We start from the raw sequence: 26996 nt of genomic DNA, 5'->3' as shown, positions 1-26996 counted from the left end.
GCCGCGCCGCCAGGGGGCGGTACAGCCCCCGCCGCGATGGCTGCCGGGAGCTGTAGTCACGTGGGCCCGCCGGCTCCCCATGGTAACGGCGGCGGCGGCGGCTCCGGCGGGCCCGGGCGGGCGGTGAGTATGGCGGCGTTGCCGGCCTGTGGAGCGGGGCTTTGCTCCCCCTGTGTCTCCCTGGGTTGCACCCTCAGAGTTCCCCCACTGGGGCCCTTGTCCCCCCGCGTTGCCTCCCCGGCCCCTCCGCCCCATAGCCGTGCCCGGGCCCCGAGGAGGCACCTCGCTCCCGCCCGGGCCTGCTCGCGGAGCTCGCCATGGCCTTGCCCCGTGACACCGTGGGGCTGGGGGGCGGTTTGGGAACGCTCTGTGCCGAGACATGCTGGGGGTGGCGGCCTGGGCGGCGCTCCGGCGCCAGGATAGAGCATCCTGGTAGCAGCTTGGGCATCACAGTCTTTCACTGGAGAAATGAGACACAGCATGTTCCCCGGGCGAGCGGCAGCGAGGAAGGGCTGGCTCCCCAGCCACCCACGGCCCCAGGGAACCTCTCCAACGCTGCTTGGAGTATTAGGATGGAGCTGAGATCGACCAGGCCCAGGTGGAGTGCTGGGACATCCTGGCTGTCCATCCTTTCATAGGGGTCTTGGCTTGGCTGCTCTTGTGTTGTAAAAAGGACCGTTGAGTCTGAAAGATGAAAGTCTGCACAAAACTGAGTTGAGACAAGCCTGGAGTATTTCCTGAATGCCTCCAGGGTTTGGTCAGGGAGTGAGGAGTGAAGGTGTGGGGAAACCCTGTGGCATTGTGCCAGCATCCTGTGCATGGCTGTGGATGTCTCATGGGAGGCAGAGTTCAGTTCCACAGCTACACATCAAAGCCCTGCCTACATGACCCCCCGAGGCTTGCCTGTCTTTCTTGTTGTGGTGTTCTCCTCACGGAATGGGCAGATGACATCTAGTGACTCCCGGATCGTTTGCGGGAATTGACAGCGGATTGTTTGCTTTATTATAGTTTTATAGAATAATATTTCCACAATTCTTACTGTTTGTACCACCCAGCAGATAGTAGCATTTCTCTGTCCTTTCATTGCTCTCTTGCTGCAGTTGTGTTAGGTAAAGTTGGTTGATGACAATTGTCCCCTCCCACACCTCAGTCAAGGGGTCCTTCAGCCCAGCAGAGATCGCATTTCAGGGAGGAGCTGAGGGGACAAATGTCACCATCCCACAGAACAGCGCCTGCATGGAGGTGTCAGATCATTGACACAGGTTGGGGGCTTTGGCTGCTGCACCAGCCTGGCTGGGTGCCACTCCTTGACATTTCCCAAGTTCCTGCCATGCATTGGGTCTGGGAGTATTTGGCAGCTTCTCACCTTGAGTCTCTGTTTCTTCTCCACTCCTGAGCCCTGAGAGATTGCTGTATGGAGTGAGGGTTTTGCAGTGGCTTCAGAAGAATTTTTCCCAGCCCTGTCAGGACATGGAAGAGTCCTCAGCACATACTGACGGACAAATCTAGGAACCTTTTCTTCCAATTGCAGCTATGTTTCAGTAAAAAGTATCAAGAACAGAAGGTGGGTTAAGAAATAATGTGTCTTGAACTAATTGGGTAGTTATTTTCTCCTTGTTGTATGTTGATATTTTATACTTGTTTCACTCACTCAAAATCCTCCACTTTTATTTTTCTACTAAAGGCTAGTCTGCCTAAGATCAGATAGAGCTGTGCTGACTGCCCTCAGATCCTACACTGGTGGCCAAACTCTTCCCAGGTCTTGCCACATAATTCTCTTTTCTCCCATCATGGAGAAAATGAAAATCAATTGAAAATGCTGGCCCTTCAGTTTGGATCTTCAGGAATGGGCTGTAGACCTCCATGGTGAAAGGCTGTTAAACACCTCATGGTTTAGCTTGTTGCTTTTAACCGAGTCTCGTTTCTCTGCTCTTGTTTGTGCTTCTGTTGCCCATGTGATGAAAAAGTACAAATTGGGTGGGAGCAAGAGCAGGCACTTACCAGCTTCACTGCTGGGGAAACAGAGCTGCATGATCTGCTGTCAGTGTGCACTGCATCAGCCTCAGGGCCTGGGGAGTCTGCCAGGGAGAAAAGTTAATATCCTTTGACAGCAATAGGAGCTCCATGCTCTGCCCTTTGCTGTGGCCCCTGCACTGTCTGGTCACAGCCAGGTCAGCCCTCCCAGGGTGAGCACTGAGCTGGCCCTTTATCTGAAGTGTCCTTGGTGCCCTCAAGCTATAGCCCTGGATTTTCTGCCTGTTGTGCCAGAGTTCCCCACCTCATCTAGCAACTGTGCTTCAGTGCCCTTAGAGTGATGGGAAAGTCCCTTGTGAAGGCAAGCACAGGAGCCTTCAGTCCCCAGCCCCCTCTGTGTGTGCATGGAGGGAGGCATTTGCTGCAGCACAGGGTGAGGTGCTGTCTGGATTGCAGCTCTCCCATGGCTTGCTCCAGCATCCTGCTGTCCCTGAGGTCTGCCTCCACCTTGGGAGCAGGAGCACACACCTGAGCTACTCTATTTTTCTTGCAGGGCAGTGCCCTTGTTAGGTAAAGGGTCTTTTCAGGCAGCCATACACTCCTCATACTTCCTCTACTCAGTGTGGAGTGGAGTTCAGCACCAGAGCTGATGAATGGAAATGACCAACCCTGGCACAAATGTAATCCTGGCATGCTGGTGGAATTTGCTGATGCATCCTCACAGAGGTTGATTTCTCACTGTTGTTTAGTTTTGGTTTTTTTTGTTTTTGACCTGAGTGGCCACGTAAAAACTTGACGTCTTGATTGGGACAGAAATTGGTTGTCATCCTCTGGATTTGCACACAAAATGTTGTTCTGCAAGGATTGCAATGAAGCTGACTGGGAACAGTGATGCTTAACTGTGTGGCAAAGCAGCACACCAGGCTACTGTACCCAAGAGCATTTCTGGAGTGGCCAAGCTGCTTCTGAGCTGTGTTGTCCTCTTGGACAAATTGTGGCCAGCAACACCCTCCACTCTTCAGCTTGAACTTGCTGGTGGCCTCAGGTGCTTTGGCTTGGCGTGTGACTGCCCTTGAGGCCACTAGTTTCTTGGAGCTGACGTTGGGGAGGGAGGGCTGTTTCCATGCTGTTGAAACACAAGTTTGTACCTAGCTACGAGCTGTTGGAGCACTTTTAGACACTTGGTTTGTTTCAGATCAATGTTGTTGATCTTGTTCAAAGTTTTAAATTTCTTGAAGGGATACAAACCCTTATTTGTAAATGTATTTTTGTTTTAAAACCTGTTTGTTTTGCATTGTTGTTAACTTGCTTGTTCAAGCTTTAATCAAAAGCCCTAGACCTGCAAGTGAGGAACTTGGTGTAAACTCAGGTCTTGTTTAGAAAAATGTGTTATCGTTTTTAATAATAAAGAGCAGAACACAATATGCACCCTGCAATGGCATAGAAAGCAATAGCAATTGCAGTTGTCTAATCTCTCTTCCTTGTGATTTCAGGCTGTGTGTGGCTGACAACACGTTATCAGGTCAGCTTGCAGTGCATACATTTACAAGCTCTTGTTATTTTAAGTGTATCACCAAGCTGCACTTAAAATAACCTCCACAGCCACACTCTTCTAACAATGGGATGATGTGCACACCCGGGCTCTTGAGGTCTTGTCCTTTCCTGTTTGGAAGAGGGCTGTGAGGAGCTGCCACGCTGCCATTAGAGGAGCACATGCTGCAGCGGGGCTCAGGCTGGCAGAAAGGGTTTGACTGCTGCATACAGGGGTGTGCAGAGGCTGGGCACATGTTGGCCCTGTGCTCTAGGGATGTCACAATTGTACAGGCTGTGGCAGTGCTCCAGCTGACCTCCCAACACCTGCAAGCAAGCTGTGTGGCAATAAAAGGTGCTGGCAGAGTAATTGTAAGCAAGTGCAGCTGTACAGTCACTCCAACAGTGACAGCTTTGGCCTCTGTATTGTGTGTCAATAAGTCCAAGCCAAAATCCATTAATTGCTTGGTTGGGTTTGAATTCCAGCCTGGCCAGTTCACCCAGGGCTTTTCCTAGCTCATGTTTCTACAATAAAATTTTAAGAGTGTTATTTTAGTGCCATTGTGAGATGCAGAACAGAGTCTAGCTCCTTTCTCATAGAGTTGGGTTAGCAGAGCTAGGGGTTGCATCAAGCTGTGACCTTTGTCCATCCCAAAATTCCAGCTGAATTAAATATAAAGGGAAAACTTCTCTGCTGGTAACCAGCAGGGATTTACCTGGGGGCAGGTGACGTGTTTCCTACCCAGAGCTACAGAGATGTGGCACCTGCTGTCCTGTTGTGACCACAGCCTGGCACGTGAAGGTCCTCCCTCCATCTCCATCAGGTCTCCTGGATGCTCAGCAGCTGCTTTGTCAAGCTGTCCTTGCAGTAAGGATGGGAGACAGTTTTCAGGTGGGCATTGGAGTTGGCTGTGCTGGCATGCAGGAGGTGTGAATGGGGGGAAGGACAGGCAGCATGGACTGCTGCTATCAGTCTGGATGCATCCTGTGAGGGCATCTTCCTTTCATCCTTCCTGCTCCTCCTGCCCCTATCTCTGAGCTCCTGTGTCTCCACAGGGAAACAGTGATAGTGACTAGCTGTTGGCCAACCTAGGCCTTACCTGAAAGCTCTGCTAAAGGCCCTGCAGCTTTCTTATGCAGCTGCTGCTTCCTGCACACCCCTCCCCTGTGCTGGCCCAGACACTTCTGCAACTCCGTGACAAAACTGCTCGGGAAGGGCCAAGCTCAGCACATCTTTGTCTGCTGCTGTGGGCTGGGTTCCAGGCAGTGTTAGCTAAGGCTGTGCCATGCCCAGACCTCCACCCTGGCAGCCACAGCTGTCAGCAGCACCCCCGTGTCTCTGTCAGTCACATCTATGCCACCGTTGTCACTCCAGATCAGGGTCACACAGGACTTGTGCTGGCATTTTCACACCTGTGTGTAAGCTGACTGTGAGATTCACAGCCCTTGTTACAGCTTCATTAGGCCACATCACTTTTATTTTTACAGCAGGATGATTCAGTGATAGCTGTAAAGCCGGCTGGAGATGAGCTACAGATGGCTTTCACTTCAGGCTGGTTTTACAAGGTCATTCACAGCCGGTGAGAGTGCAGGCGATGGCCAGACTGGCAGTGCAGGTGGTGATGCCAGTGACAGATCCTCTAGGCAGGAACACTTTCATTCTCCTTGGATTTTAATTTGCTCTTTAACACCTATGTTCACTGGTGTGCTAGGGTCGCTTTGTGGTCTGGGTGTGCTTGTGAGCTGGAGGGGGCAGCGTGTGCAGGCCAAGCTCTGCTCCCTTGTTTACTGGTGGAAATTTGAGCTGGGCAGGGGACGGCATCTGAGCCACAGCTTCTTCCCTCTGTGCTAATCGCTGTGAATGTCACAACACAGCCAGCTTTGCTGCTGGGGGCAGATTGGGTAGCAGTGGAATAGTGTTGTACATCTCAGTTGTGGGATTCTCTTCCCTGGGGTTTGGAGGCCCTCTGGGCTGCAGCTCCCACTGGGATGCAGGTGCCCTGTCCTCATCAGGAGTTCTCAGCTTGACTGTAAAAGCACTAACAAGCAATGCAGCCCTATGGATGTGGTATGGACTCGGCACTTGCCATATTTCCTTGCAGAGCTTGGCAGGGTAGCAGCTCTCCTTGAGGATGTATACCTCCTATGGGATCCTGCATGGGATGTTCCATTTCCCACATCCTCTGGCTGAGATGCTGCTGACCTGGTATGTGCTGGAGACTGGAGCTGATTCACAGGCTGAAAGGGTCTGGCAGGTGTAGGTCCGTCTGACCCAGCTCTGTGGTGGTGCGAGCTGCTGTGATGGTGCTACAGAGCAACCTCAGGGTCTCCAAGCTACACTTTAACTGCTGCATCTGAGGCTTGTCTTTCATGTGAGAAAGGAGAGTGTGTGTGTATGGCAAGAAAAAGAAGAGTGTGATGGCTGATGCCCTGCTTATCCTTCTTTTTATACCTCTGTTTTTTTTTTCTTTAATATGCAAGCGTGTGAGAGCTGGTGGAAGGTGGAAGAACCAGCCAGCCTGCTTGGAATACAAATTCCTATCGCAGCTGTATCCAGGGTCCCTCCAGGCATGTGTTAAAGCGATATCTGGCTAGTGGTTTGTTTTCTCTTTTCCCTTCTCCTCAGGCAAGAGGATGTTGCAGGTATGGTGCAATAGTTCATTCTAGAAAGATTCAGGGCGCCTATATCTGCAGCACTGTGGCCTGCCAGTTTGGTCCTTGCAGGAGACTTTTCTGAAGGACTGCAGTGGGGAGAGATGTATGTGCACAGTACTGCCAGTCTGTGCTGGAAGCAAAGGTGTTGATGTTAGAACAGCCCTGCATTTGGTTCTTGCTGCCTTCTCAGTCCTGAGCTCTATAGGAAACCTTTAGCCCTCACTAAGTTCTTCTACAAGAGTGAGAAACATGTTCCTTTTAAAAGCAAGGGCTGAGGTTCTCATCTAGTTGTGTAATGTACTGAGCTGAAGTTTTAAGGAGCAGGGAGAAAAAATAAGCAGATGTTTTGGAGTTTGTGGCAGAGTCAGGAGGCTGATGTTGGAGACACAGATCTGCAGGAGTGGGCTCCAGCTGCCATATGGGTCCCAGGCAAGCAGCCTCTTGTTGCAGACAGGGTGACTGCTGGAGCTGCTCCTCCATGGCCCTGGCTGGTAGTCAGGCACCCTTGTGTGTTTGCAGGGTACAAGCTTTCCTGCAGATGGCTCTCTTTACGTTGTTCTTTGCATCCTCTGGTTTCATGTGAGATGCCAGCCATTCTTTGACTTGGTCTCCAGAGACTCTTGGTGAGCTCAGTAAATGGGAGATGTGATTTTCATCCTGCAGGAAAAGCAGCCCACCCTGCTTTCCTCATGTGGCATTAGGCTGGATGCTGTCCTCTGACAGGACAACAGAGTCTTTCATGCTATCCTTTTGTTTCAGGCCAGCAAAGATGCTGCAGTAGATGACTGACTGTGCCTCAAGTGCTATGGCTCTACATGGCGTCGGCAGGAGCAGACCATGCTAATGGGGGCCCCAAACAGCAGAAGCGCATCGGGCTGCAGTCAGGCAGCCTCCCGGCAGAACGACCTCAGCCGTGCTGGCCCTGGCGCCTCGCTCAGCAGCAGGCCAAACCCGTCTGGAATTTAGAGAAGAGATATGCGAGTGCTTTCCAGGATCGCATCCTGCTGCCCTCAGGGATCCCTCTGCAGCAATCCTGCTTCTTGTGCTCACCATCACTCTGCCACGCACAGCCCACTGAAGACAGCCTCCAAAGCCCTCGACACACTGGCACTGCCACGGGAAGGGTGATGCCTTCCCTGCTGATGGACCCCTGCCTGCTGGCAGAGGAGCACTCTGGAACTGGGGTCAAAGGCTCTCCCCTCAGCTCAGGTCAGCAGGCTGCCAGCTCCTGTAGACCAGTGCTCAATAACAACTCCTTCCTACGGCCAAGCAGTGCTCAAGTGCCTTTTCTGCAGTCACTGAAGATGAAAAAGATGGAAAACACCCGGAGTTTTCCTGCTACTTCATGGTCCCTCTTTGGGGACAATAGAGACAGCTTTGGTAGCAGCCTGATTAACAGAAAAGTGACGAACAGCAACGTTATGTCAGAGCAAAACAAAATCCCCTCCCATGCCCCTGTGCCAAGCTGTGCGGTCCTCAGGAAGGATCAGTGCTCATTGGAGGATGCTAAGGGGAGACCTCACAGCTCAAAAGAGAAGGAACCGGAGAAGAGCCTCTTGAAGGCTGTGCAGCAGCTACCTAGTCAGGCTGCCACACACAGAGGCTTTGGGTGCCAAGCTGAAAGTTCCGGCCTTATGAGTGTGGGCAGCCTGTCCAACCAGAGCAGCAGATGGAGGCAGCATGCCGGAGTGCAGATCACCCAGAAAGAACCCACTGCTCCCCTGAACTCGGAGCTGGAGAGCCACTGCCTTAACAGTAACTCGAGCCTTAGGGGCACCTGTGACACCATTGCCCGCACTGAGCGGATCAGTGTCCGTCCCCTGGCCTCGTGTGCCAGCGCTCCTGTCTGCAGGACTGGCTGCCGTCCCGTGGGTGTGCTCAGCACTCTGTGTGCTGGGGACCACCTGGCAAGAGCAGATCCTTTGCACTTTGCTGCTGTCTCTGAAGTGGCAGCACAGGTGTCCACCATCCAGCTGGAGGAAGAAGAGAAACAGGCCCAGGCTGTGGTCTCAGGAAAGCTTAAGTAAGTAGAGGCAGGAGGAGGAGGGAGGCTGCAGCAGGATGTGCCAGGCTGGCTGTTGTGTCTATGTGTGTTGGGAGAGGATGCACTGTGGGCAGTATGAGGTGACCATAAGGATAGCCATGAGCTGTGTCCCTGAGCAAAACCCAACTGCAGCATCCTAGTGGGTGGAGCACCTTCCTGCACCCCCAGCTTGACACAGGCATTTGGGATAGCTCCAAGCTGTTCTGTTTTCTCCTTCAACCATAGCATGGAATTACTGTGTGGCATTTCTAGTTTCTTCTACTTGGGGGGCCCTGCCTTCAGTGGAAAGCACTGCACTTATGTTGAATCCAGCCTGCTGTTGAACCAGGCCTTCCTAGTCAGAGACGTGGGTTCATAAAAGAACACAGGGCTAATACAGGATAGAGAAGGTGTGAGGACATGGAGTTCCTGCTCTCCTGGTGGGAGAGGGTGTTCTTTTTCCTCTTTTTTCTAGCTGCTCTGGAACATGTTCGTTCTCAGCATGGTCTGGGGCCTCTCCATCTTGCTAGCTTGGGATGTGTGCTTGTACATCAGCACTGGAAAGGGCAGTGCCCTCATTCGTCTGCCCACATTATCTCATGCTGCCTCATGGGTTTCTGGGTTTTTGGCTACAGAAAGCATGTGCCATTCCTTTTGATGTGATGTTCTTTGTCCCAGTGCTACTGCTGAGAAGTCACTGCTGCAGCCAAGCCATCCCCAGGACGAAGCAGAGGAAGAACTTCCTGATGGTCTGGATGAGAACTACAGTCAAGAAGAGTATGAGGACAGTGAGTGCTGGTACCCCAGGGAGGGCTGTGCTCCATGCCTCAATGTGGGGAGTGCAAGAGCTGTCTGGGAGCTGGGAGTCAGCACAGCTGCCCTCCTGTCTTACATTCATGCTGTCGTTCCAGGATGTACTGAACCCAAAAGTGATGTAATAGCAAGGAGGAACTGCATGGGCTCCTTCTGGGAGCAAGCTAGGGCTTACCACTGTCCTTCTCCAGAACTTACCCATCTCCTTTCTGTGCAGGGCTGTCAGCTCTGCTCCCTTCCCTGTTTTTATGACCCCAATTGGTGGGCAAAAGCCAGGATCGAAGGATTAGGGGTAGCTGGAAGGTTCTGTCCCCTGCAGCATTTGTTTCCTCTCTTCCCTCTCTAACTCTGTGTGCATTCACTCCTCATGGAGACAAAACCTGAGTTTGTTTCCTCCTGCAGGTGACTCGGATTCTTCCTCCGATGCTGATGTGTTGTCCAGCTTCTCCACCACTCCTGCATCCAGGTTAGTAGCTGTGAACAGTGCACTGAACTTGGTGTATTTTTCCCAGACTTGTCCCAGGACCCGAGGGAATGGCCTGAAGTTGTGTCAGGGGAGGTTTAGCTTGGATATTAGAAAAAGGTTCTTCACCCAGAGTGTGGCTGGGCACTGGAACAGGCTCCCTAGGAAGAGGCCACAGCACCAAGCCTGACAGAGTTCAGGAAGTATTTGGACAATGCTCTTGGGCACAGGGTGTGACTCTTGGGAATGGTGCTGAGCAGGGCAGGGAGTTGCACTGGATGATCCTTGTGGGTCCCTTCAAAATCAGCATATTCTGTGATTCTGTCATCTTTGCCCTCCATGGGGACAGAGGAGATGGTAGCATGTGGGGTAAAGGAGTGAAGATAGGAACAGATGTCCCAGGCAAAGCAGGTTTCTTTCCTATCCTGCAGACTAGAGCTACCTCTCTTTCTACAGGCGGCAGCCTGTGAAGTGCTAAGGGTGCATCCACTGCAGCAAAACAGGGGTCTTAATTTCACTGGCACTGACAGTTGCTGAGTTAGGTTTACTGGATTAAATTGTGCTCTTGCAGTGTCATTGCCCAGCAGATGAAGCAGAGTGGAGGTGTCCTGGGCCAGAGACTGCAAAAGCTCCTTGGAGATTTGTGTCTCAGCATAGCATCCTAGAAGCAAGTCCTGGAGCTTGGGTTTTTCTTTAACTTTTGGGAGAATCTTTTTCTGGGGAGCACTGGTCAGCCTGTGGTCATCTGAGCCCTGCCTTCATGACTCTTGGTTGACCTTTGTTGGACCTGTTTTTGCCCATCCAGCAGTGGGAGCTAATCTTGCACCAGGGCTGCCTCAGGCTTTGCTGTCTGCCTGACAGCTTGCTGCTTCCAATCATGTCATCACTAATCTGGGAGACAAGCAAGGCTTTCTGTGAGCAAGTGTTGAGCCTTAGGGTGCTGCAGGGCTTTGGGTGTGCACATGTGGTTATGAAAGTCTTGGAGAGGTGATGTAAACTGGCCCAGCAGCTGTTTCTGGCAGGATGTGTCTGGTTGGCCTCTGGGGCAGATGGGGAGAAGCAGTGCTTGGGCTAAATGCCTCTTGCAGCAAGGAGGGACGGGTGTTCACCACTTCTTTGTGCAGGGTGTGTGCTGGCCTGGCCTTGAAACCTTTGCAGCTGTCTCCTTCCTTCAGTTTGTGTGGGCAGAACCAGTGTGGGCAAAACCAGCTTTGTGCCAGAGAATGTTAAGCAATATAATCCTTTTCCAATTAATAAACTTTTAATTATTGATTTCAGTACTGAAAAAAAAAAACAAACCAAGGACTTTGATAAAACACCTCTTCTTCCCTCAGCCTGGTCTCCAATTCTTTTGTGACAAGCTACACTCAGTCCCTTCAGTGAGGCAAGGGGTGGCCTGAGAGATTTGTGATAGTGTGTTGTAGTTCCTTTTCTTTTGCTGCTCTTTGTTCTTTATTGGATTGCTCTGGTGTGGCTTCTTCCAATGGCTGCAGTGGCATATATTTGAATATAGATTCATTGCAAACCCTACTTTTCACTTCATCACAATCTTAATAGAAACATTACAAATTCTATCCCTCCTTCCAGGTATTGGGGCTTGCTGTGGTAAGGTGTACATATAGTGGGTAAAACTCCATCCCTCTTCCCTGCAATACAGCAAAGCCATGAGGGTTAAATAGTATGTATTACAATCTCCACCCCTTGTTCCCTTGGACTAGGTTATAGGGTTTGTCATGTAAAAGACTCCACTCCTTGCCCCAGAAACTCAAAAACTCCACAGTGGGTACTTGGCATGTGCATTCATTGCAGACTCATCCCCTCATTGCTGCAGACTGAGTTACTGACCTTGGTGCCCGCTGCTTGCACCACATTGCAATGATGGTGCAAATTCCTGACACCCAGATTAAGGCTCCTTCTGGCTTCCCTCTTCCTTTGTTACTTTTCACTTTTAGCCAGCTGACTATTGCTTCATCTTTCTTAGGAAACGCATTGACTGCCTGGCCCAGCCTTCTGGGGCTCAAGACAAAGTGCTCAAACCAGCTCTTGTCTGCAGTTTATTCCCTAATGTGCCTCCAACTATCTACTTCAGTACTCGGGATGAGGCAGGTGAGCCAGAGTCTGTTGTTGCACAAGGTGAGAGTGGCTGGCCCATTATTAGGGAGCAGGTGGTGCCAGCACACAGCCTGGAACTGGCTGGCAGTGGCTGCCCTTAACCCTTCCCATGATGACACCCAACACTGCTGTGAGATCCAAATGACTGCAGTAAACTGTTATTTCCAATGTCTGGAGCATGACTCAGGCTGCCACTAAATGTTCCAGTGTCTTGGATCTCCCCCAGCTGTGGAGTCTTCTGCTCCATGACAGTTCTGCAAAGAGGGCTGTGCACCCTCATCTACAGGCCTGGTGCCTGTGCAGCAAACCATAAGAATTTTGCAGCTGTAGTAAATCCAAGTATTGTGTTTGTTTTCCTTCAGTCTTTAACTTTTTGCTTTCCTAGTGGAAAAGCTGCCTTGGGAGCAGAGGAAGCTGCTGCGATGGAAACTGTGCAGTGTCACACCTAACATAGTGAAGCAAACCATTGGCAGGTCCCACTTCAGAGTTAGCAAAAGTAAGTTGGGAGGCAGCATTGTGTCCTTCCTTGCTTGTGTCCTTCCTCCAGCACCTGGATACTAGAAGGCAGAATGCCTGCAAAGAACAGAACAGAAGCAATACAGGCTTGGCACTGCAGGATGCTGGGTTCATGTTTTTGCCTGTCTGACCTGTAGTATCCAACATCTGTGGGTCCCAGCAGGGCCTGATCTGCCTCTTGGCTTGTTCCTGGCATAGTCCGCAAGGGCTTACTCCTGGGCTGTCAGGAACTGAGGCAGATGTGAGGCAGGTTTGCTCTGCTTTGCCACTCTGAGTGGGCTGGCCCTCATGTAGTGCCAGGCCCAGCACTGCTGCTCCTTGTCGCCATATACTGAAGAGGAAGGCATCTCTGACCATAGCTAGAGTTCTCAGGGTTGGCAATCTTGTCACTTCCCAAGGACAGTGTAGGAGAAGCATTGAGCATTTGCAGCTGTGATCCATACTCTGGAATGTGATCTCCTGTAAGTTTATTGGACTTCTGCATGTATCAGGAGACCTCTGCACAGACTATTTTGGGGCTATAATGAGACATGGATGGCAGAGGAAGTCCTAAGTAGTTATGGCACACCTACCTGTCCCTCAGCAGCACAGCATTCATTAGCCAACTGCTTCATTTGCCAGCTGTAATGCAGAGAAGTCAGGATGCTGGGGAATTAAAGGCATTCCTTTGACCCTGTACCTCTTCACGTTCTTGCATCCAGTCATATTTGCAACGATATGACCCACTTGGTTAACTGGATGCCACTCAGCCCTTGCTTTGGCAGCTTTGCAGTAGCAAATGTGAGTGCTTTGTGCTATAGCTGTACAGCATCCCTGGCACACTTCTGCTAGCCTAAGGAGATGGGGTGCTGTGGGTTGAGCAGGAGTTATGGGTGGCAGGGTACTCAGTCATGGACTTTTCTGTTTTTCCTGCAGCAAGCACTGACTGGCTGGGTTGCTGGGGCAACCACATGAAATCCCCTGGTTTCAAAGCCATCAGGGAGCACCAAAAGGTAGGGGCTGTTTTTTGCTGACCTCTTTCATGTGCATGGAGAGTGTGTTGCAAGCAATTTGGGTGCCCCTCTGCTCAGGGCCAAGTGTTTGTTGTGCCAGCTGTCCCTGTAGTGTCCCTTCCAGAACTGGGAGAGGAGTCCAAGAGACAGGCATAGCTGGATGGGCGTCTCTGCTGTGAGGGTGGCTCTTGTATGGACTGAGGCTGTAGCCAAATTGTATTTATTTGTGAGCTTCTCTAAATTCAGTCATTGCTGCTTAAAGCAATGCAGTCCTCCTTCTGGCAGAACTGAGGGATAGGGACAATGCCCTCACTGCCAGTGCAGTGAAGGGCATGTACCTTACTCTGATCACAGAACAGTCAGGTGTAGCTCATGGCATGACAGCCTGCAAGGGACCAAAGGTTTGGTATCTGTCACAAGTACATGCCTGTTCTGAAGAGCTGTGATGCTCTGAATGAGGCAGTTTGTCCCTGCAAAGCTTCAGGAACAGGTGGGATCAGTTTGGGTGCAATCTTGGGAGGGGAGCAAGGACTGTTACCCTGCACTGTATTCAGAGGGGATGTATCCTCTGCCAAGGGAGCAGAAAGGGGTGGGCAAGGAGTAGGGGAAGCAGAGAGATCTCATAGCATCTGTGTTCCTTTCCAGCTAAACCACTTCCCCGGTTCATTTCAAATTGGAAGGAAGGACCGTCTGTGGCGCAACCTGTTAAAGATGCAGGCTCGCTGTGGGAAAAAGGAGTTTAATTTCTTCCCTCAATCCTTCATCCTGCCCCAGGACATCAAATCACTCAGGAAAGCATGGGAGGAAGGAGGTAGCCGACAGAAATGGATTGTGAAACCAGTAGGTGTAAAGCAGAACTCAATCCTCTGTCTTTTTGTAGGTGCAGGGAGAAGATCTGATCCTTTCTTGTTTGTGCTTTGCAGCCAGCATCAGCAAGAGGCAATGGTATCCAGGTCATCCACAAATGGAGCCAGCTCCCCAAAAGGAGACCACTGCTAGTACAGAGGTGAGTGAACATAAAACCAAGGTTGACACACAGCCTGGGACCTTTTAATGTCTTGTATCTCTGGCCAATTCTGGGCCCCTACTAGTATGTGGCAAAGCAGAAGTACCTGATTTGCATCTGGAGATTTCTCTGGAGACAGCCTGGTTGTCCTGCTGCTGGAAGTTTGGCTCCATCAGCTGCAACTGGGCTTACTGCAGTGCTGCAGTCTCTGTAGATATTTGAGGTCTCAGACACAACTTGGTTTCATGAGCTTTCTGGAGCTTCTGTCTGGCAGATGGACAGCTTCAGCTCTGCTATGATCCGGCTCCCACTGCTCTGTACTCTGGGGTTTGGCGTCTTTGGAGACAAACAAATCTTATCCAGTTCACACAAGCACAGTGCGAAGCGAAGTCCCAGGGAAGAGGTGGCAGTTGTCAAAGATTTGTTCTTATCCAAGTTAGAATGGTTCAGTAAGAGCCTCAGTGCATGTAGAGGCAAAGGACTTTCTTGAAATAACAGCATTCTCAATCTCCTTCCCCTTCTGCAGAAAAGTGGAATAGTACATCTTGATTTGAATCTGGGAAGATTCTTGTGAGAGCAGGAAAACTGCAGTGTTTGGCAGACAGGGAACTGTTGTGTTTGCTTGTTAGTTCTCCCTGTCCACTTTCTCTGCAGAGAGATAAACTTTCCTATGGAAAATCATGAACCTCTGGGATGAATAATCAAATGAGTTGGATTAAAATACCCAACTGTTTCTACCTACTGTACAAAACCATCTGTGGTGTACTGCATCTCTTAAATGTTCCTGAAAATTGTGATCAGCGTTGTGGGTGTGGAAAAGCTACTGTGCCTTAAAACTGAGGAAAATCTCTTCAAAATGGAAGTGAGCAGAAGGAAACAGTTCTTATGTGCTGCAGGAGCTCCATGTGAATGGGAGAGCTGCTCTTTCTGTCATTTTGTCTGTGATGTGATTAACTTGGAAATGCTGTGCAAAAAGGTTTCTGCATTGATCCCTTGTTTTGCCAGGGCTTCTGATTTGGGGGTTAGGAGATGTTCCTGCATATGAAAATCCTAACCCTTATGTGCTTCCTTCCCTCTGCAGATACCTGCAAAAGCCCTACCTCATTGGCGGGAAGAAGTTTGACCTGAGGCTCTATGTTTACGTCACTTGCTATGATCCCCTCAGGGTCTACCTGTTCAAGGAGGGATTGGTTCGCTTTGCCAGCTGCAGGTAGGCTGTGCAGGAGAGCAGTGCTGGGGGCTGCCTTGGTCCCCAGGCACCTGTGGCTGTGGTGCCTGCCTTGGCTGGGGCAAGAGGGAGTCAAGCCCTATAATGCTTAAAGCTGTACCTTGCTTGCTTAAGAGGCAGTGTGGAAACACATGAGGTCGCTGCAGGTGACTGTTGAAAGGGAATGTGAGAGGATGCTGCCTACATCCAACCTTTCCAATGAAAGATCAGCTCAGTCTAAAGCAGTTCTTGAAATACATTGTCTGTGCTTCATTCTGCATAAAAGCTGGCACATCAGAAACTGAGACATTTCTTCCAGTTTTCGTTGTATTGCCTCAGGCTGTTGCAATTCCATCAGTGCTTCTGCTCACTGATACTCTGGCTCCTATTTCTTGAGGATATGCTGTGAGGGTGGGATTGCATGCCACTGTCCCAAGGCAGCCTGTTCTGTCTCATGTTTTGTTCCATTAGCTCTGGGCCTGTGGGGACAGAGAGCTGCAGGCAGTGGGGCTGGTGGATGGCTGAGAGTTCTGAGATGAGAACAAAGTCTGTGCCTGCCTCATGGACTGGGGAGAGCCACTTCAGTCTTGGAGAGCTTGTGTTCCTCTTGCCTTCTCCAGGTACTCCTCCTCAGTGGAGAGCCTCGGCAACAAGTTCATTCACTTGACCAACTACAGCGTGAACAAGAAGAACGCAGCGTACAAACCCAACTCGGATGAGACTGCTTGTCAGGGACACAAATGGTAGGTGCTGCTTTTAGGGTACAAGGCATCTCTTTCTATTTCCCATTAAGTCAGGCTTTTTTCAGTATTCTTACCCAAAACTTGAACTTGCTTTCTGTATCATCTGCTCCCACTTGGGAAAGTGGAAGAACAGAGTGATTTTAGCATGAGTTAGTGTCAATGGAATCTGGATAGTCTCCCTGGCTTGTGACTCATCCTGTCCAGTACTGCTGTAAGTGCTGTTCATCCTGCCTGTGTTTGTGCCATTCCCTGCTTCCAACACTGCACTCATCTCTGCTCATTCTTCCCCTTCCCCTATTGTGAGGGTGATGGGATGTGGTTAAAGCAGAATCTGATTGGTTTTTGTTAGATATTGAATGGGTGATGCTTAAATTGGCTTGATGGGAGCTTCTGCCCATCTCATTCTTGACTTTGCTGTGGAGGCAGAGAAGGGGACAACTCTGGTTCAGAACTGTTAATTTAGTGCTACTCTGGGAATGGGAGCAGTGGTGCTGTTTCTAGGCATTTGGGAGGAGGGCTGCAATTTTGCAGGAGTTCCCATTGCTTGCTGTCCCATGGGTGAATGGATACAAGCCCCAGGAACTTGTCTCTGATTCCATGGTGGTGTTTGAACCTTTTTAAAAATAGTGTGGGATTGAGTTCTCAATTCTCAGCCTGGGCAGGGCTACTGCACTCAAAGGGAGTTGCAGAAGATGTTTGGCTGTGGCCAGATCACTTAGACCTGGACCTGCTTCATGGTGGTCTCTTCCTGCACTGGGACTTTTAGCAGGGTCTGCTGCCCCTCAGCAGTTGCAGTTGTGTGGAGGTGGGATTGTGTGGGTTTCCCATACTTGCATGCAAGTCAATGCTGGCTGCTCCTATGTTAAAGATAAGTGGCTGTAATCCACTCCATCTTGTATGCAGGAAGCGTGACCTTTGGATTCCTGGCCATTAGCCACATGGTCTCACTTGAGAAATATCTCAGCATCCATCCTTGGCTCAGTGTCAGAGTAGCTTGCAGCACTCAGTGTGGTATGGGAAACTCCTGTAAAAGCATAGATGCTCCCCCATACCATCTTGTTACCACATTTTTCAGAAATTCTTTTCATCCCTGAAGCCTCAGTGAAGTGGCTTTAGCTAAAACAGTTTTGGGGTCTTGTTGGATTCCTGCTGAGCTGCTTTGCAGTGCTGCGGGGGAAGGCCTGCAGGAAGGGGAGGTTTGCTGAGGACATGGAGGGGGAGGGAAGAGAAGATCTGGGCCTGACTTACCTTGCTCATGTACTAATTTGGGACTGTGCTGAGAGAAGTCTATGACAGATTCATGTTCCTAGTAGCTTGGGCCTTCAAAACCAGGGGCCAGGCTGGGGAGAGCAGTAACTAGGAACTGAGAGGTTTGAGGATGTCAGGAGCATTGCCATGCCAGGGAAGAGCACTGTCAGGGTTCCCCTCTGTTGCTTTCACCACCAGCAGCAAGGGGCTACATTTTGGAATCCAAAATGCAAGGAATTCTGAGAACTTTGGGCCTGTAAGCCAAAGCTTAAAATTAAACACAGGATTTGATCTAAGACCTTGGGAAAAGCTTCCAAACTTAGGTGCTAGAAGCGAGAATATAGATTTATAATTTGAAACAGAGACATGTTAAACTAAGTGGAAGAAAATTTAGAGTTTTAGAGTTTTGTGTAAGTTTGTGTGTCATAACATTATTGGCTCAGAAAGCTTACAGTGTAGCATGAGTCCATAAGATGAAATATTTAAAAATCAGGTCAAAAACATAAATGTCCTTGTTAGCAGTGTTTTATTAGTCAATAAATCCTTTAAAGGTCTTGTAACTAGCCATCTTTTGACCTTCTGAACCATGCTTTAAAGATGTGAACCAAACTCACCTTTCCTACTTGTGTAGAAGATAAAAAAAAATAAACCACATCATTTAAAACAACTGGAAAACCCCATCTGTAACTCATTCAAAATTCCTTCAAAAATCCCCATAGCTCCTTTGCTTTCTCTCTCTCACAGGGCACTCAAAGCTCTCTGGGGTTACCTGACCCAGAAAGGAGTTAATTGTGAGGCCATCTGGGAGAAGATTAAGGACATCGTTATCAAAACCATCATTGCGTGAGTCTTGGCACCCCTTGCTCTGTGTGTCTGTGAGGTGCACCTTGGCCCTTTTGACTGTACAGTCCCTTCTCAGCCTGGTCCTTTTGTTCTTAACTGAAATAGTATCACTGCTGTTGGCTTCAGTATTTCTCTGCACATCCCTCCTTTCACCTTGTTACTTATGCTCCTGCTACAATAGCTGCAGTGGGTAGATAGATCTTACATTTCCCTGACCTGCCTGAAGGCCAGGAAGGTGCAGTGTACCCAAAATTGCCCAGCTTGCCACCTGGTCCCCTGCTTTGCCTGGGAGCCTGAGAGAATGGTCCCTGGTGCAGGATAAATCTTGTATTCAGAGGTGGATGCTACCTGACACAGCAGGGATGCTCAAGATGCAGTGCTGGATCCATATGTGGTGAGGCAGCAGCAGCACACAGGCCTGTGTTGGTCCCTCAGCCCACCTGCTCCCACAGCACGTGGCTGCATTACACTTCCAGAACTGTCAACACGTGCTGTGAACAGCCAGAGCTCTGCTGTCTGTCTGACTGTTGGAAACAAGGTTTTTTTTCTTGGCTTGCAGTTCTGAGCCCTACGTGAACAGCCTGGTGAAGATGTATGTGCGCCGGCCGTATTGTTGCCATGAACTGTTTGGGTTTGATATCATGCTGGATGAAAACCTCAAGCCCTGGATCTTAGAAGTCAACATTTCCCCAAGGTAAAGCATATTCTGAGCCACAGCACAGTGGATAATGGCCTTTCTTTTACTACAAAGTGAGTTTGGCTTGCAATGTCCCCTGTAGCCTGTGCTGAAAGATGATGGGCTTTGAAGCTTCCCTCTCCAGATTGCAGGAATCAAAGCCCTCCCTGTCTGTGAAAGCAACATTCCTCTGCAGTTCAGAAAGCTTTTCTGGGCATGCTCCAGCTAGAGCCAGGGAAGAGCATGTTAAAAAAGGAAGGCAAGGAGGGATGTGTCTTGTACAGAACGGGTGATGGCAGAGATTTCTCTGCGTGGGCAGAAGCAGTCAGCAGTTCCACTGCCTCGCGCACTGTTCTTTACTTCCTGACCGCATCCGGCCTTGTGGTGTCGGCTGTGCAGGCAGGGCTGGGAGCTGCAGTGTAACCAGCATGGCCCCTCCTGTCTGTGAGAGTGGGTGGGCATGAGCTGTACACACAGCCATGCACACAGGGGATGGATTTGCCTATTTCTAGCAAAATTGGGAAGAGATGGAAAAATTAACTATTTCTGATAAGAAGCCACCCCTTCAAAGCTCTATTGTCAGGATTTTTCTCTCAGTGTCTTGTGACTGGTTTCACAAGGCAAGGGACAGACTGGTGTTTGTGTCTCAGTTAGTGATAACACAGGGATTGATCTTGGGGCATGGGGCTCAACCCCTCCATTCTAGCACTCAGGCTGCTGTGATGCTTCCTCTCTGCAGCCTCCACTCCAACTCCCCACTGGATGTGACCATCAAGGGCCAGATGATTCGGGACCTCCTCAACCTCGCTGGTTTTGTTCTGCCCAGCGTGGACAGTGTGGCTTCAGAGACACAGACAAGAAGTTGCTCTACCTACAGGTTATCCTCCTTCTCTGTTAGAGAAGCAGGCTTTTTTCTTGAGGGATTTCATCTGGGGGAGCTGCTTGGAGCCCAGTAAATACTGGCTTCTAGCTGTTGAGAGCCTGTGCTTGCTGGTGTTTAAGCTATGGGTCCAAAGAACTTGTCTCCTTGCCTGAGTATCTAGTTCCTGTGGTCTCTTCAATGCAGAAGGATTTATGCCCTCTCTGCAGGTCCATAGTTGGAAGTGAGGCCAATGTAATTTGTGCTTGCTCTGCAGTTTGTCATGTCGTGCTCTCTTGTCCTTCCCCCTGCCAGAACTAATATGATGCTAAGTTTTACTGCCTCTCTGTTTGCTTGGAGGACTGGCTGGCTCTGTTGGGGCTGGATCCACTTACCCTCTGACTTACCAGAACTGACATGCTGCAGCCTGGAGCAAGAGGAGCACCTGTTATTTTGCAAATGCTGGAGTGATCAGTTCTTTAGGCAGGACTGCAGGTGTCACATGCTGTCAATTTATGGGTGGAGGTGTGCAAAGTCTTACTTCACAGCCAACATGGCTGTTTTTTACAGAATGCTAGTTCCTGGGTGTGTGTCCAGCCAGACCCCTAATACTTCTGTGTTTCACCACAGCTAGGGCTTATCCTGGTTTCAAACCTGATGGCTGGAAGGAAACCAGTCTGCAGCAGAATGGCTGCTGGCCATATGTCACTGAAGGATCAGCTTGCTTGGTTAAGCACCAGCATGCAGTGATGTGTGGGCATGCCAAAAGATGGGACTCTTGCCCTGAGTGCCCTGTGCCTTCAGTGGAGAAGCTGGGAACATGGGTCTGTTCCAGATGGGGAGCTCTCACCAGCTCGTCTGCGGTGCTTTGATCACATGCTGGTTTGCCACTTCCAGTGGAAGTGCTGAAGGGCAGGTGTCCTCAGAAAGACCTGCAGGGGATTAAGTGGATCCTTAACATGGTTCAGATGATGCATTACCAGATTTCTTGCATCCAGAGGCAAGCTTGTTTAACTGTATTTCCTGCCCTGGGAAGCATATGAAGGGATTTTTTAGCATACGGGCAGAATTCCAGTAGATATGCATGTTCCCCAAGCACCATGTGGCACAGACTCAAGGTTCTACTCTCCCTGTTTGGAGATTCACACAACTAAAGTTTTGCAGCAGCAGAAAAAAAAAAAAAAAAAAGCTATGTTGATAGATGGGTTAAAAGGTTTTCAAGAAGTATCTCCCAGATTCTGGCATCCCCAAAGGTTAAGTTGGTGTTTAGAATAGATGGTTGCTGGTCAGATAATACAAAAGGCCAGGACTTCCCATGGCATGTGGCTGAATTTGAGTCCTGAGAGTACTTCAATATTGCCAGAGGAAGTTTTTGATCTAAGAATTCTCTTCTTCCTTGTATGGTACCAGTACTGGGTACTTGCACCCCCATCCCTGTGCTTGCAGTTAGGAAGCTGTGTTCCAAGTGGGATGGAAACATGAGATCCCACCAGGCTTCATGTGCTGTGAATCACATCATGGTGTGTCTTTGACCCTTGTGCATCCTATGTGAGTGTGAGGTGATGGCTCACCTTTTGGGTGAAGGATCACTGAAATGCCTTAGTGAGGGTCTGGCAGAGTCCTCCCAGTTTCCCTGCCCACATCCTTCCCACGTTCTGTGCTGGTGCACAAGGCTGTGGATCCATCACTGATCTCGTAACTAGTGAAATCCTTGGAGAAAGTGTTCTCTCCTCCATGTCATTTTCATGAGGGTGTCATTACTCTCTCAGAAGTTGCTGGGAGCAGCTCTGCCATCACAAGACTTTGTCTTCTCTACTTAAATGCTCTATTGTCTCTCTTGTGTCCTCAGTATGGGCAGTGCTTCGAAGAAGTCCAAGCCAATATCTGAGCATTTGAGAGCAGAGAAGATGAAGAAGGTCTATTACTTGATGCAGAAGATACCTGACCAGGTACAAAACAACCTCCTCTGTTACTTGCATCATCATGCCAAGCCCATGTCCCAGCCAGTCCCACATGTCTGTCCCTCTTCAGATTGTGCTCTTCTCTGGAGTCAGCCAGATGATGGGGTGCACTTGGGCTTCAGTGGGTTACAAGACAGCTGGTCAGAAATAAACTGGGTTTGCTTAAGACAACAGTCTCACTGACTTACCTGTACATTAAAATAGATGTGTGCTGAGGGGCGCATTACCCACCAGTCCCCAAACAGAGTCTGAGCACTGCCTGCTTCTCCTTATATGTCTGTGCAGCTCTTACAGCCTTTGCCAGCTGACCCCTGTGCTGGGTTAGTAGGGTCACTGGCCTTGTGTGCCTCCTGCCAGTGTATTTAAGAGAGGCTGGGCTGCAGAATTGGTGTTCTCTTAAGTTCTGTGCAGCGTTGGTGTCACCATTGAGCCTAGATTCCTTCCACAGTTTCCCAAAGATCTCAGACACACGGACACCTCTGCTTGAGGGATGTTTCTCCCTGACCTTGGGTTGCTTTTGTCTGCAGGATTTTTATTCTTCTGTCTTGGACATCCTGACTCCAGATGACGTTCGTGTCCTGGTGGAGACAGAGGATGAGTACTCGCGGCGCGGGCAGTTCGAGCGGGTGTTCCCCAGCCACATCTCCATGCGCTACCTGCGCTTCTTCGAGCAGCCCCGCTACTTTAACATCCTGGTCACCCAGTGGGAGCTCAAGTACTACTCGAACAGACACAAAGGTAACTGCCCTCCAAAGCATGGCACAGCCACCTGACTCAGGCAGGCTGCCTGCCAGCAGTCGTGGGAGATTTCTGAGCTATGCATGTTGAGGGGGAGCTGCCTGCCTGCATACTAACCCCCAGGAAATGTGTTACCTTCCCAGACTGCTTCAAATGCCACAAAAAGCTTATTCTGACTCGATGAGAGGTGATTACTGTTCTGGTACACACAGCACCAGCACTTCTAGGTGCCCTGGGCATGAAGCAGACTGGGATTTTGCCTTCAACCTGTAGCTTTGGCCTCTTACTGTGTTTCTCTGCTCTCTTTTGATGGAGAAACAGCTGGATTTGCTGGGCTTTGCTCCTGACAAGTGATCTGTGAAGGAAAAATTGGGCCTATTCCCTGGTCTCCTGCAGCTTTCTAATTGATGAAAAACAGTCAGCGTACAAATGGAACTTTTTCTAAACACTAGAAATCTAGCTAACATTTCCATCCTTTCAGGACACAATTCTGTATTTTAATAAAAACATTATCCTTTAATGAGGCATAGCTGGGCTGGACCAATTCCTTCTCACTCAGGGTTGCCTCTATCAGCGCAGCAGTACAAACTGTTTCCTGGGGAGAGTCAGTGAGGTCTAGCACGAAGGGTTAGAGAAAATAAAAAGAGGCTGTGGCTGAGGATTTTCCATCCAATAGCTGATCTAGATGGAGAGCTTCTGGAGGAGCTGGCCCTCCACTGCAGTGACTGTGTGCTCCTCACCTGGCTATCAAGGAGAGAAAGAAGAAAAATGCTTTTGTCACTTTTCACTGGTGTTAAAGCAAGTATCAAAGGGGTCAGTAACAGTCTTTCACAGAGAGACGGTAACATCATAGCCTTCTCTGGCTGTGTTGTCAGCACGTGTCATCCTTTGCCTTGCTAATACCTTTGCTGGATGATCTTCCATCAACTGGAAGAAAGATTCTGTCATCATCTTCACTGAAGTGCTGCCCTGAACTTTGCTGCTCAGGCAAGGGTCCTGCTTCAGTGCTCCAGCTTCCCCAAAGAAAGCAGGCGAGCAGATTTCCTCTATCCCATCACTGCTCTGTACTTCTGAGCAGAGCTCACCCTCCCCCATCCCCTTCCTGTTCCCCTGTGTTCCATGCAGCACCCCTCTTTCTCTAGCCAGCAAGATGCAAAGCCCAGGCTGGTGCACAGAGCCAGCACAAGGCATCTGAGCTGCCCTGCTCCCCTTGGCCCCCAACAAGTGGGGGTTTTTTACAAGGTTCTGGGGCTTGCTGAAAGGTCACCAAGAAACAGGCTTTGGACAGCAAGGATTTCCCCTGGTATCTTATAGAAAACCACAGTAATGCCAGCTGGACAGCATCAATGGAGTAGCCATTGCTCTGCTGGTTCTTAATTCTCAAGTCACCCTAGTCTTCTGCTATGACCCTTAGGCTCTTAAATAAGAAAACAGGATGGGATTTCTCAATATTTTTGGGTTAGCCAAAGAGCAGGGTGCTTGGCTGTAGCGGGGGGACAGCTTGCAGAAAGGCCCTAGAGGAAGTGGAGCCTGTTCTGTGCAGTTGAACACATGGCTCTGCTTCAAAATGACCTTGCTGTGCTCTGGAGCACCATGTCTTGTGTGTGGTGAGAGGATTGGTCCCTTCCAGTCATACCAGTGATGATCTCGGCTTGTGCTAGTCTTTACCCTCTGTCAGGGATGAAGTCTCAGCCCATCTTGAGCTCTGGATGGATCCCTGTAGGGTGGAGGTGATGCACTGGGATGCTGCAGCTGATCTGTGCTGTGCAAGGAGGAGGTTGCCTGAGCTGCTCTCCTCTGGGAAAGGGGTCAATGACAGCAAAGCTGCTCTACATTTGCACAGTGGGAACTTTCACCGGTGCAGCCCAAATCAGGTACTGCTCTTGGCAGGCACTGGGCTCAGGGGGACAGCCAATCTGGTCTAATTCGGCAAATCCTGTGTTGCCCCAGTTTTCCTGTTTCGCTGAGCCTGCTGCAAGGAATGTCTTGGCTCCCTGGGAGGAAGGCAAGCACTGCAGCAGCCCACGCACTGATGTTTGCTCGTACAAAGGGTGAACGCCCTGGGTTTACCCCGTGTTTACTGGCACTCAGGCACGTGTTCAAGTAGTTATTGCATAGCATGTTCTGTGTGGTCAGTGCAGCATATTTGCATGCCCTAAGCTGGGAAGGCTTAACTCTTTGTAAACCTGGCTGTTCTCACTTACTGTCTTCTGTCACTTCCCAGGTCTGGAGCTACTGAAGAACTGGTGTGTCAAAGGGTACCACACTGGGGCAAGGACAGATTTGGCCCAAATGGTATGTATAAGTGGGGGTAAAGTAGGCACAGAATGGTTGTTTACCTGCACAGAGTTGGGTAAAGATCCTGCTTGCTCTGCTTCCTCTGGCTCCTGTCGTACCTGTTTGCCTTCTTCCCTCTTTGCCAAGGCCTCCAGGAGTCTGGAAAAACCCATGCTGCCCTATTTCCCACAAACATGAAGTCATGAACAGTATATTAGATCTGCAAGTATTTTGCATCTGAATATCCTTGGGTGCACTGGGCACAGCCCTACATATTTGGCACCTGTTCTGACCACTGTTCTCTGTGAGGGAGTCATCTCTGTCTGTCACTCCTGTGCCTTACAGCAGAATGCTGCTCTGAAAGAAACCCACTCTTGACCTCGAGATGTTCTACTCCCACTTTGAGCAGAGGGATTCATTAGGCAGAGAGCAAAGATTGCTCTGTTTGCTATTCTGGGAACAGTCTGGTGGCAGTGACAATGCGCAGCAGTGAGGCAGCTCTAGCTCAAGCTCTCTAGGGCAGCCTATGGCAAAGCACAGCAGGCTTGAGGGATTTTTGCCATGACTTAAATAGCCATTCTGTTGTCTTCCTCTCCTTCCACAGTGGTCATTGCCAAAGTCGTTGTTCCTCCAGAAGAGTGGCATTCCATCAAATGGCTTCAGCAAACTGGAACTGGGCAAACTGGGGTGAGTTTGCACTGGCCATGATGTTCATGGTGTTCATAGTGTGGCTTTCGGACTGGTGTCCTGGTAGAAAACTGGCTGCCCAAAAAGCAGCTTTATTAAAGGGAGAGGAGCAGATTGGTTTGCAGGCTCTGAAGCCTCTGCTCTCTGAGGAGCCAACAGATGGAGCTGGCATGATATCTGTGCAACTGGGCATCTTGGCACTGTACACCCAGCTTAGATGGGAGCTCTGAAGCTCAGAACAGCCAGATTAGGTGATGCTTGGAGCTGTCATGGTCAGAACATGCTGACAAGATATTCCCTGCACTGGAACTTGTATCACTTCTGTGGACACTGATGTGGTTAACAGTGAGCAGAGCTCTCAGCTGCAGCACTGGCTGGGGGAACAGTGAGGTCTCCAGGTCTGTTGCACTCTCCCAGCTTCCCCAAGCAAAGCTGGATTGCTGACAGCTTCCTGCAGAGGTGGAGGACTGGAGTTTGTCTGGATGAGACAAAGTGAAGGGGAGGCACACCCCTGGTCTCTGCTTCTAAGAGAAAGGTCATCACTGTTCCTGTGCTGAGGCCAGGGTGGAGTTGGGTTTACACACAGACAGGAGGACTTAGCTGTGACCCTGCAGTCCCACTGATATTGGGATACCTGTTGGGGTCAGTGGCACTGCCTGGAATGGGAGATGGAGTAGATAAGCCTGGCAGCCCTATCTCTGAGTCCCTGTGTCGTGATACAGCAGATGATTATTGCACCATGGTCCTTTTGGTTCTTTCTCACTGTCCTTAAGAAGCTCAGGGTCTCCTTTTCGTTGCAGCTCATGCCTCCCTTCAGCTGGTGAGGATCTCACAAGATGCCTGGAGCCCAGCCCTGCTCAGAGCTTACCTCTCAACAAGTGCACTGATGGAGCCAACCAGAGACCTGCTGGCTGCCTCAAGGACACTGCCCTGGTGATGTGACCAAGCAGCCACCGTCCTCCCTGGGGACACATCAATCTACCTCAAAGGAAGACATAGGAGCTGGCTCTGTAGAGCAAGGACTGTGAGAGCCCTTTGCACTGCACACTTGTTTTGGGGCTGGTTGTAGAGAGAGATGTTTTCCTAGGCAAAGAGGAGGCCTGTGTGACTTCATTTTCTAAAGCAAGTGGCAAAGCTGGAGGAAGTGGGGGTTATCTGGCTTTTGTCCTAGACTGAGAAAGCCTGACATTGTGGTTTCTTTGCTGTGTGAGAGCTGGCTGAGCCTGCCCTTCTATCCCCAGTCAGCACAGGCTGAGCTCGCCTGTGTCTGTGTCCTGAGTTGCTGGCAGCTGAGCCTGCTCTTGCCCTGCTGCAGCCTGGCCCCTGGAGATAAGTCCCGAGTCCTCATGCCTGGGAGGGAGTAAAACTGCCCAGTTTTATCCTTTCTGAATGTCTGTGCCAACATCCTGCCCCCCCCCAGCAACAGGCCCCATGGGAGACCTCAGGCTTGCACATTGCAGCTCCAGAGAGACCGTGGGTACCCGTGTGGCTCCAGTTGGTTGTGGGGGCAGTGGGGCTGCTGGGGAGGGAGCAGCCTTCTCAGGGCCATTGGCTCTCTGGTGTGCCCTGCAGCATGTGTGCATGGACTGCAGGCTAGTGCTCTTCTCTTGGGTCTGCTCTCTATTTTCCCCTTGTTTCTCAAGGATTTCTATTAAATTTTAACGCTCAACTGC

General features: G+C 50.2%; 1 protein-coding gene across 1 annotated transcript; it reads left to right on the top strand.

Moving 5' to 3' along the window:
- The first annotated feature begins 76 nt into the window (after positions 1-76).
- On the top strand, positions 77-26996 carry TTLL4 (tubulin tyrosine ligase like 4). The gene is made up of 19 exons (XM_058028138.1): positions 77-123; positions 6919-8182; positions 8861-8970; positions 9398-9461; positions 11440-11564; positions 11956-12066; positions 13002-13078; positions 13724-13918; positions 14002-14084; positions 15166-15294; positions 15912-16034; positions 18027-18125; positions 18685-18819; positions 19541-19678; positions 21510-21609; positions 22149-22359; positions 24584-24654; positions 25241-25323; positions 26124-26996. Exons 2-19 carry the CDS (start codon positions 6975-6977, stop codon positions 26263-26265), a joined length of 3204 nt encoding a protein of 1067 aa, XP_057884121.1. The 5' UTR covers positions 77-123; positions 6919-6974; the 3' UTR covers positions 26266-26996.

The sequence above is a fragment of the Melospiza georgiana genome, chromosome 7 (genome assembly GCF_028018845.1).
Source record: "Melospiza georgiana isolate bMelGeo1 chromosome 7, bMelGeo1.pri, whole genome shotgun sequence".
In the NCBI taxonomy this organism is placed as follows: Eukaryota; Metazoa; Chordata; class Aves; order Passeriformes; family Passerellidae; genus Melospiza; species Melospiza georgiana.
Note: the sequence above shows the minus strand (reverse complement) of the source record. Positions and strands in the feature narration are given on the sequence as shown.

What these genes read in the sequence shown, in the direction of transcription:
- TTLL4 (XM_058028138.1), top strand. Translation starts at nt 6,975, where the DNA reads ATGGCGTCGGCAGGAGCAGACCATGCTAATGGGGGCCCCAAACAGCAG. An exon ending in AGAAGTTGCTCTACCTACAG is followed by an intron (nt 19,679 to 21,509) that starts GTTATCCTCCTT and finishes TTGTGTCCTCAG; the next exon opens with TATGGGCAGTGCTTCGAAGA. An exon ending in GGACAGATTTGGCCCAAATG is followed by an intron (nt 24,655 to 25,240) that starts GTATGTATAAGT and finishes CTCCTTCCACAG; the next exon opens with TGGTCATTGCCAAAGTCGTT.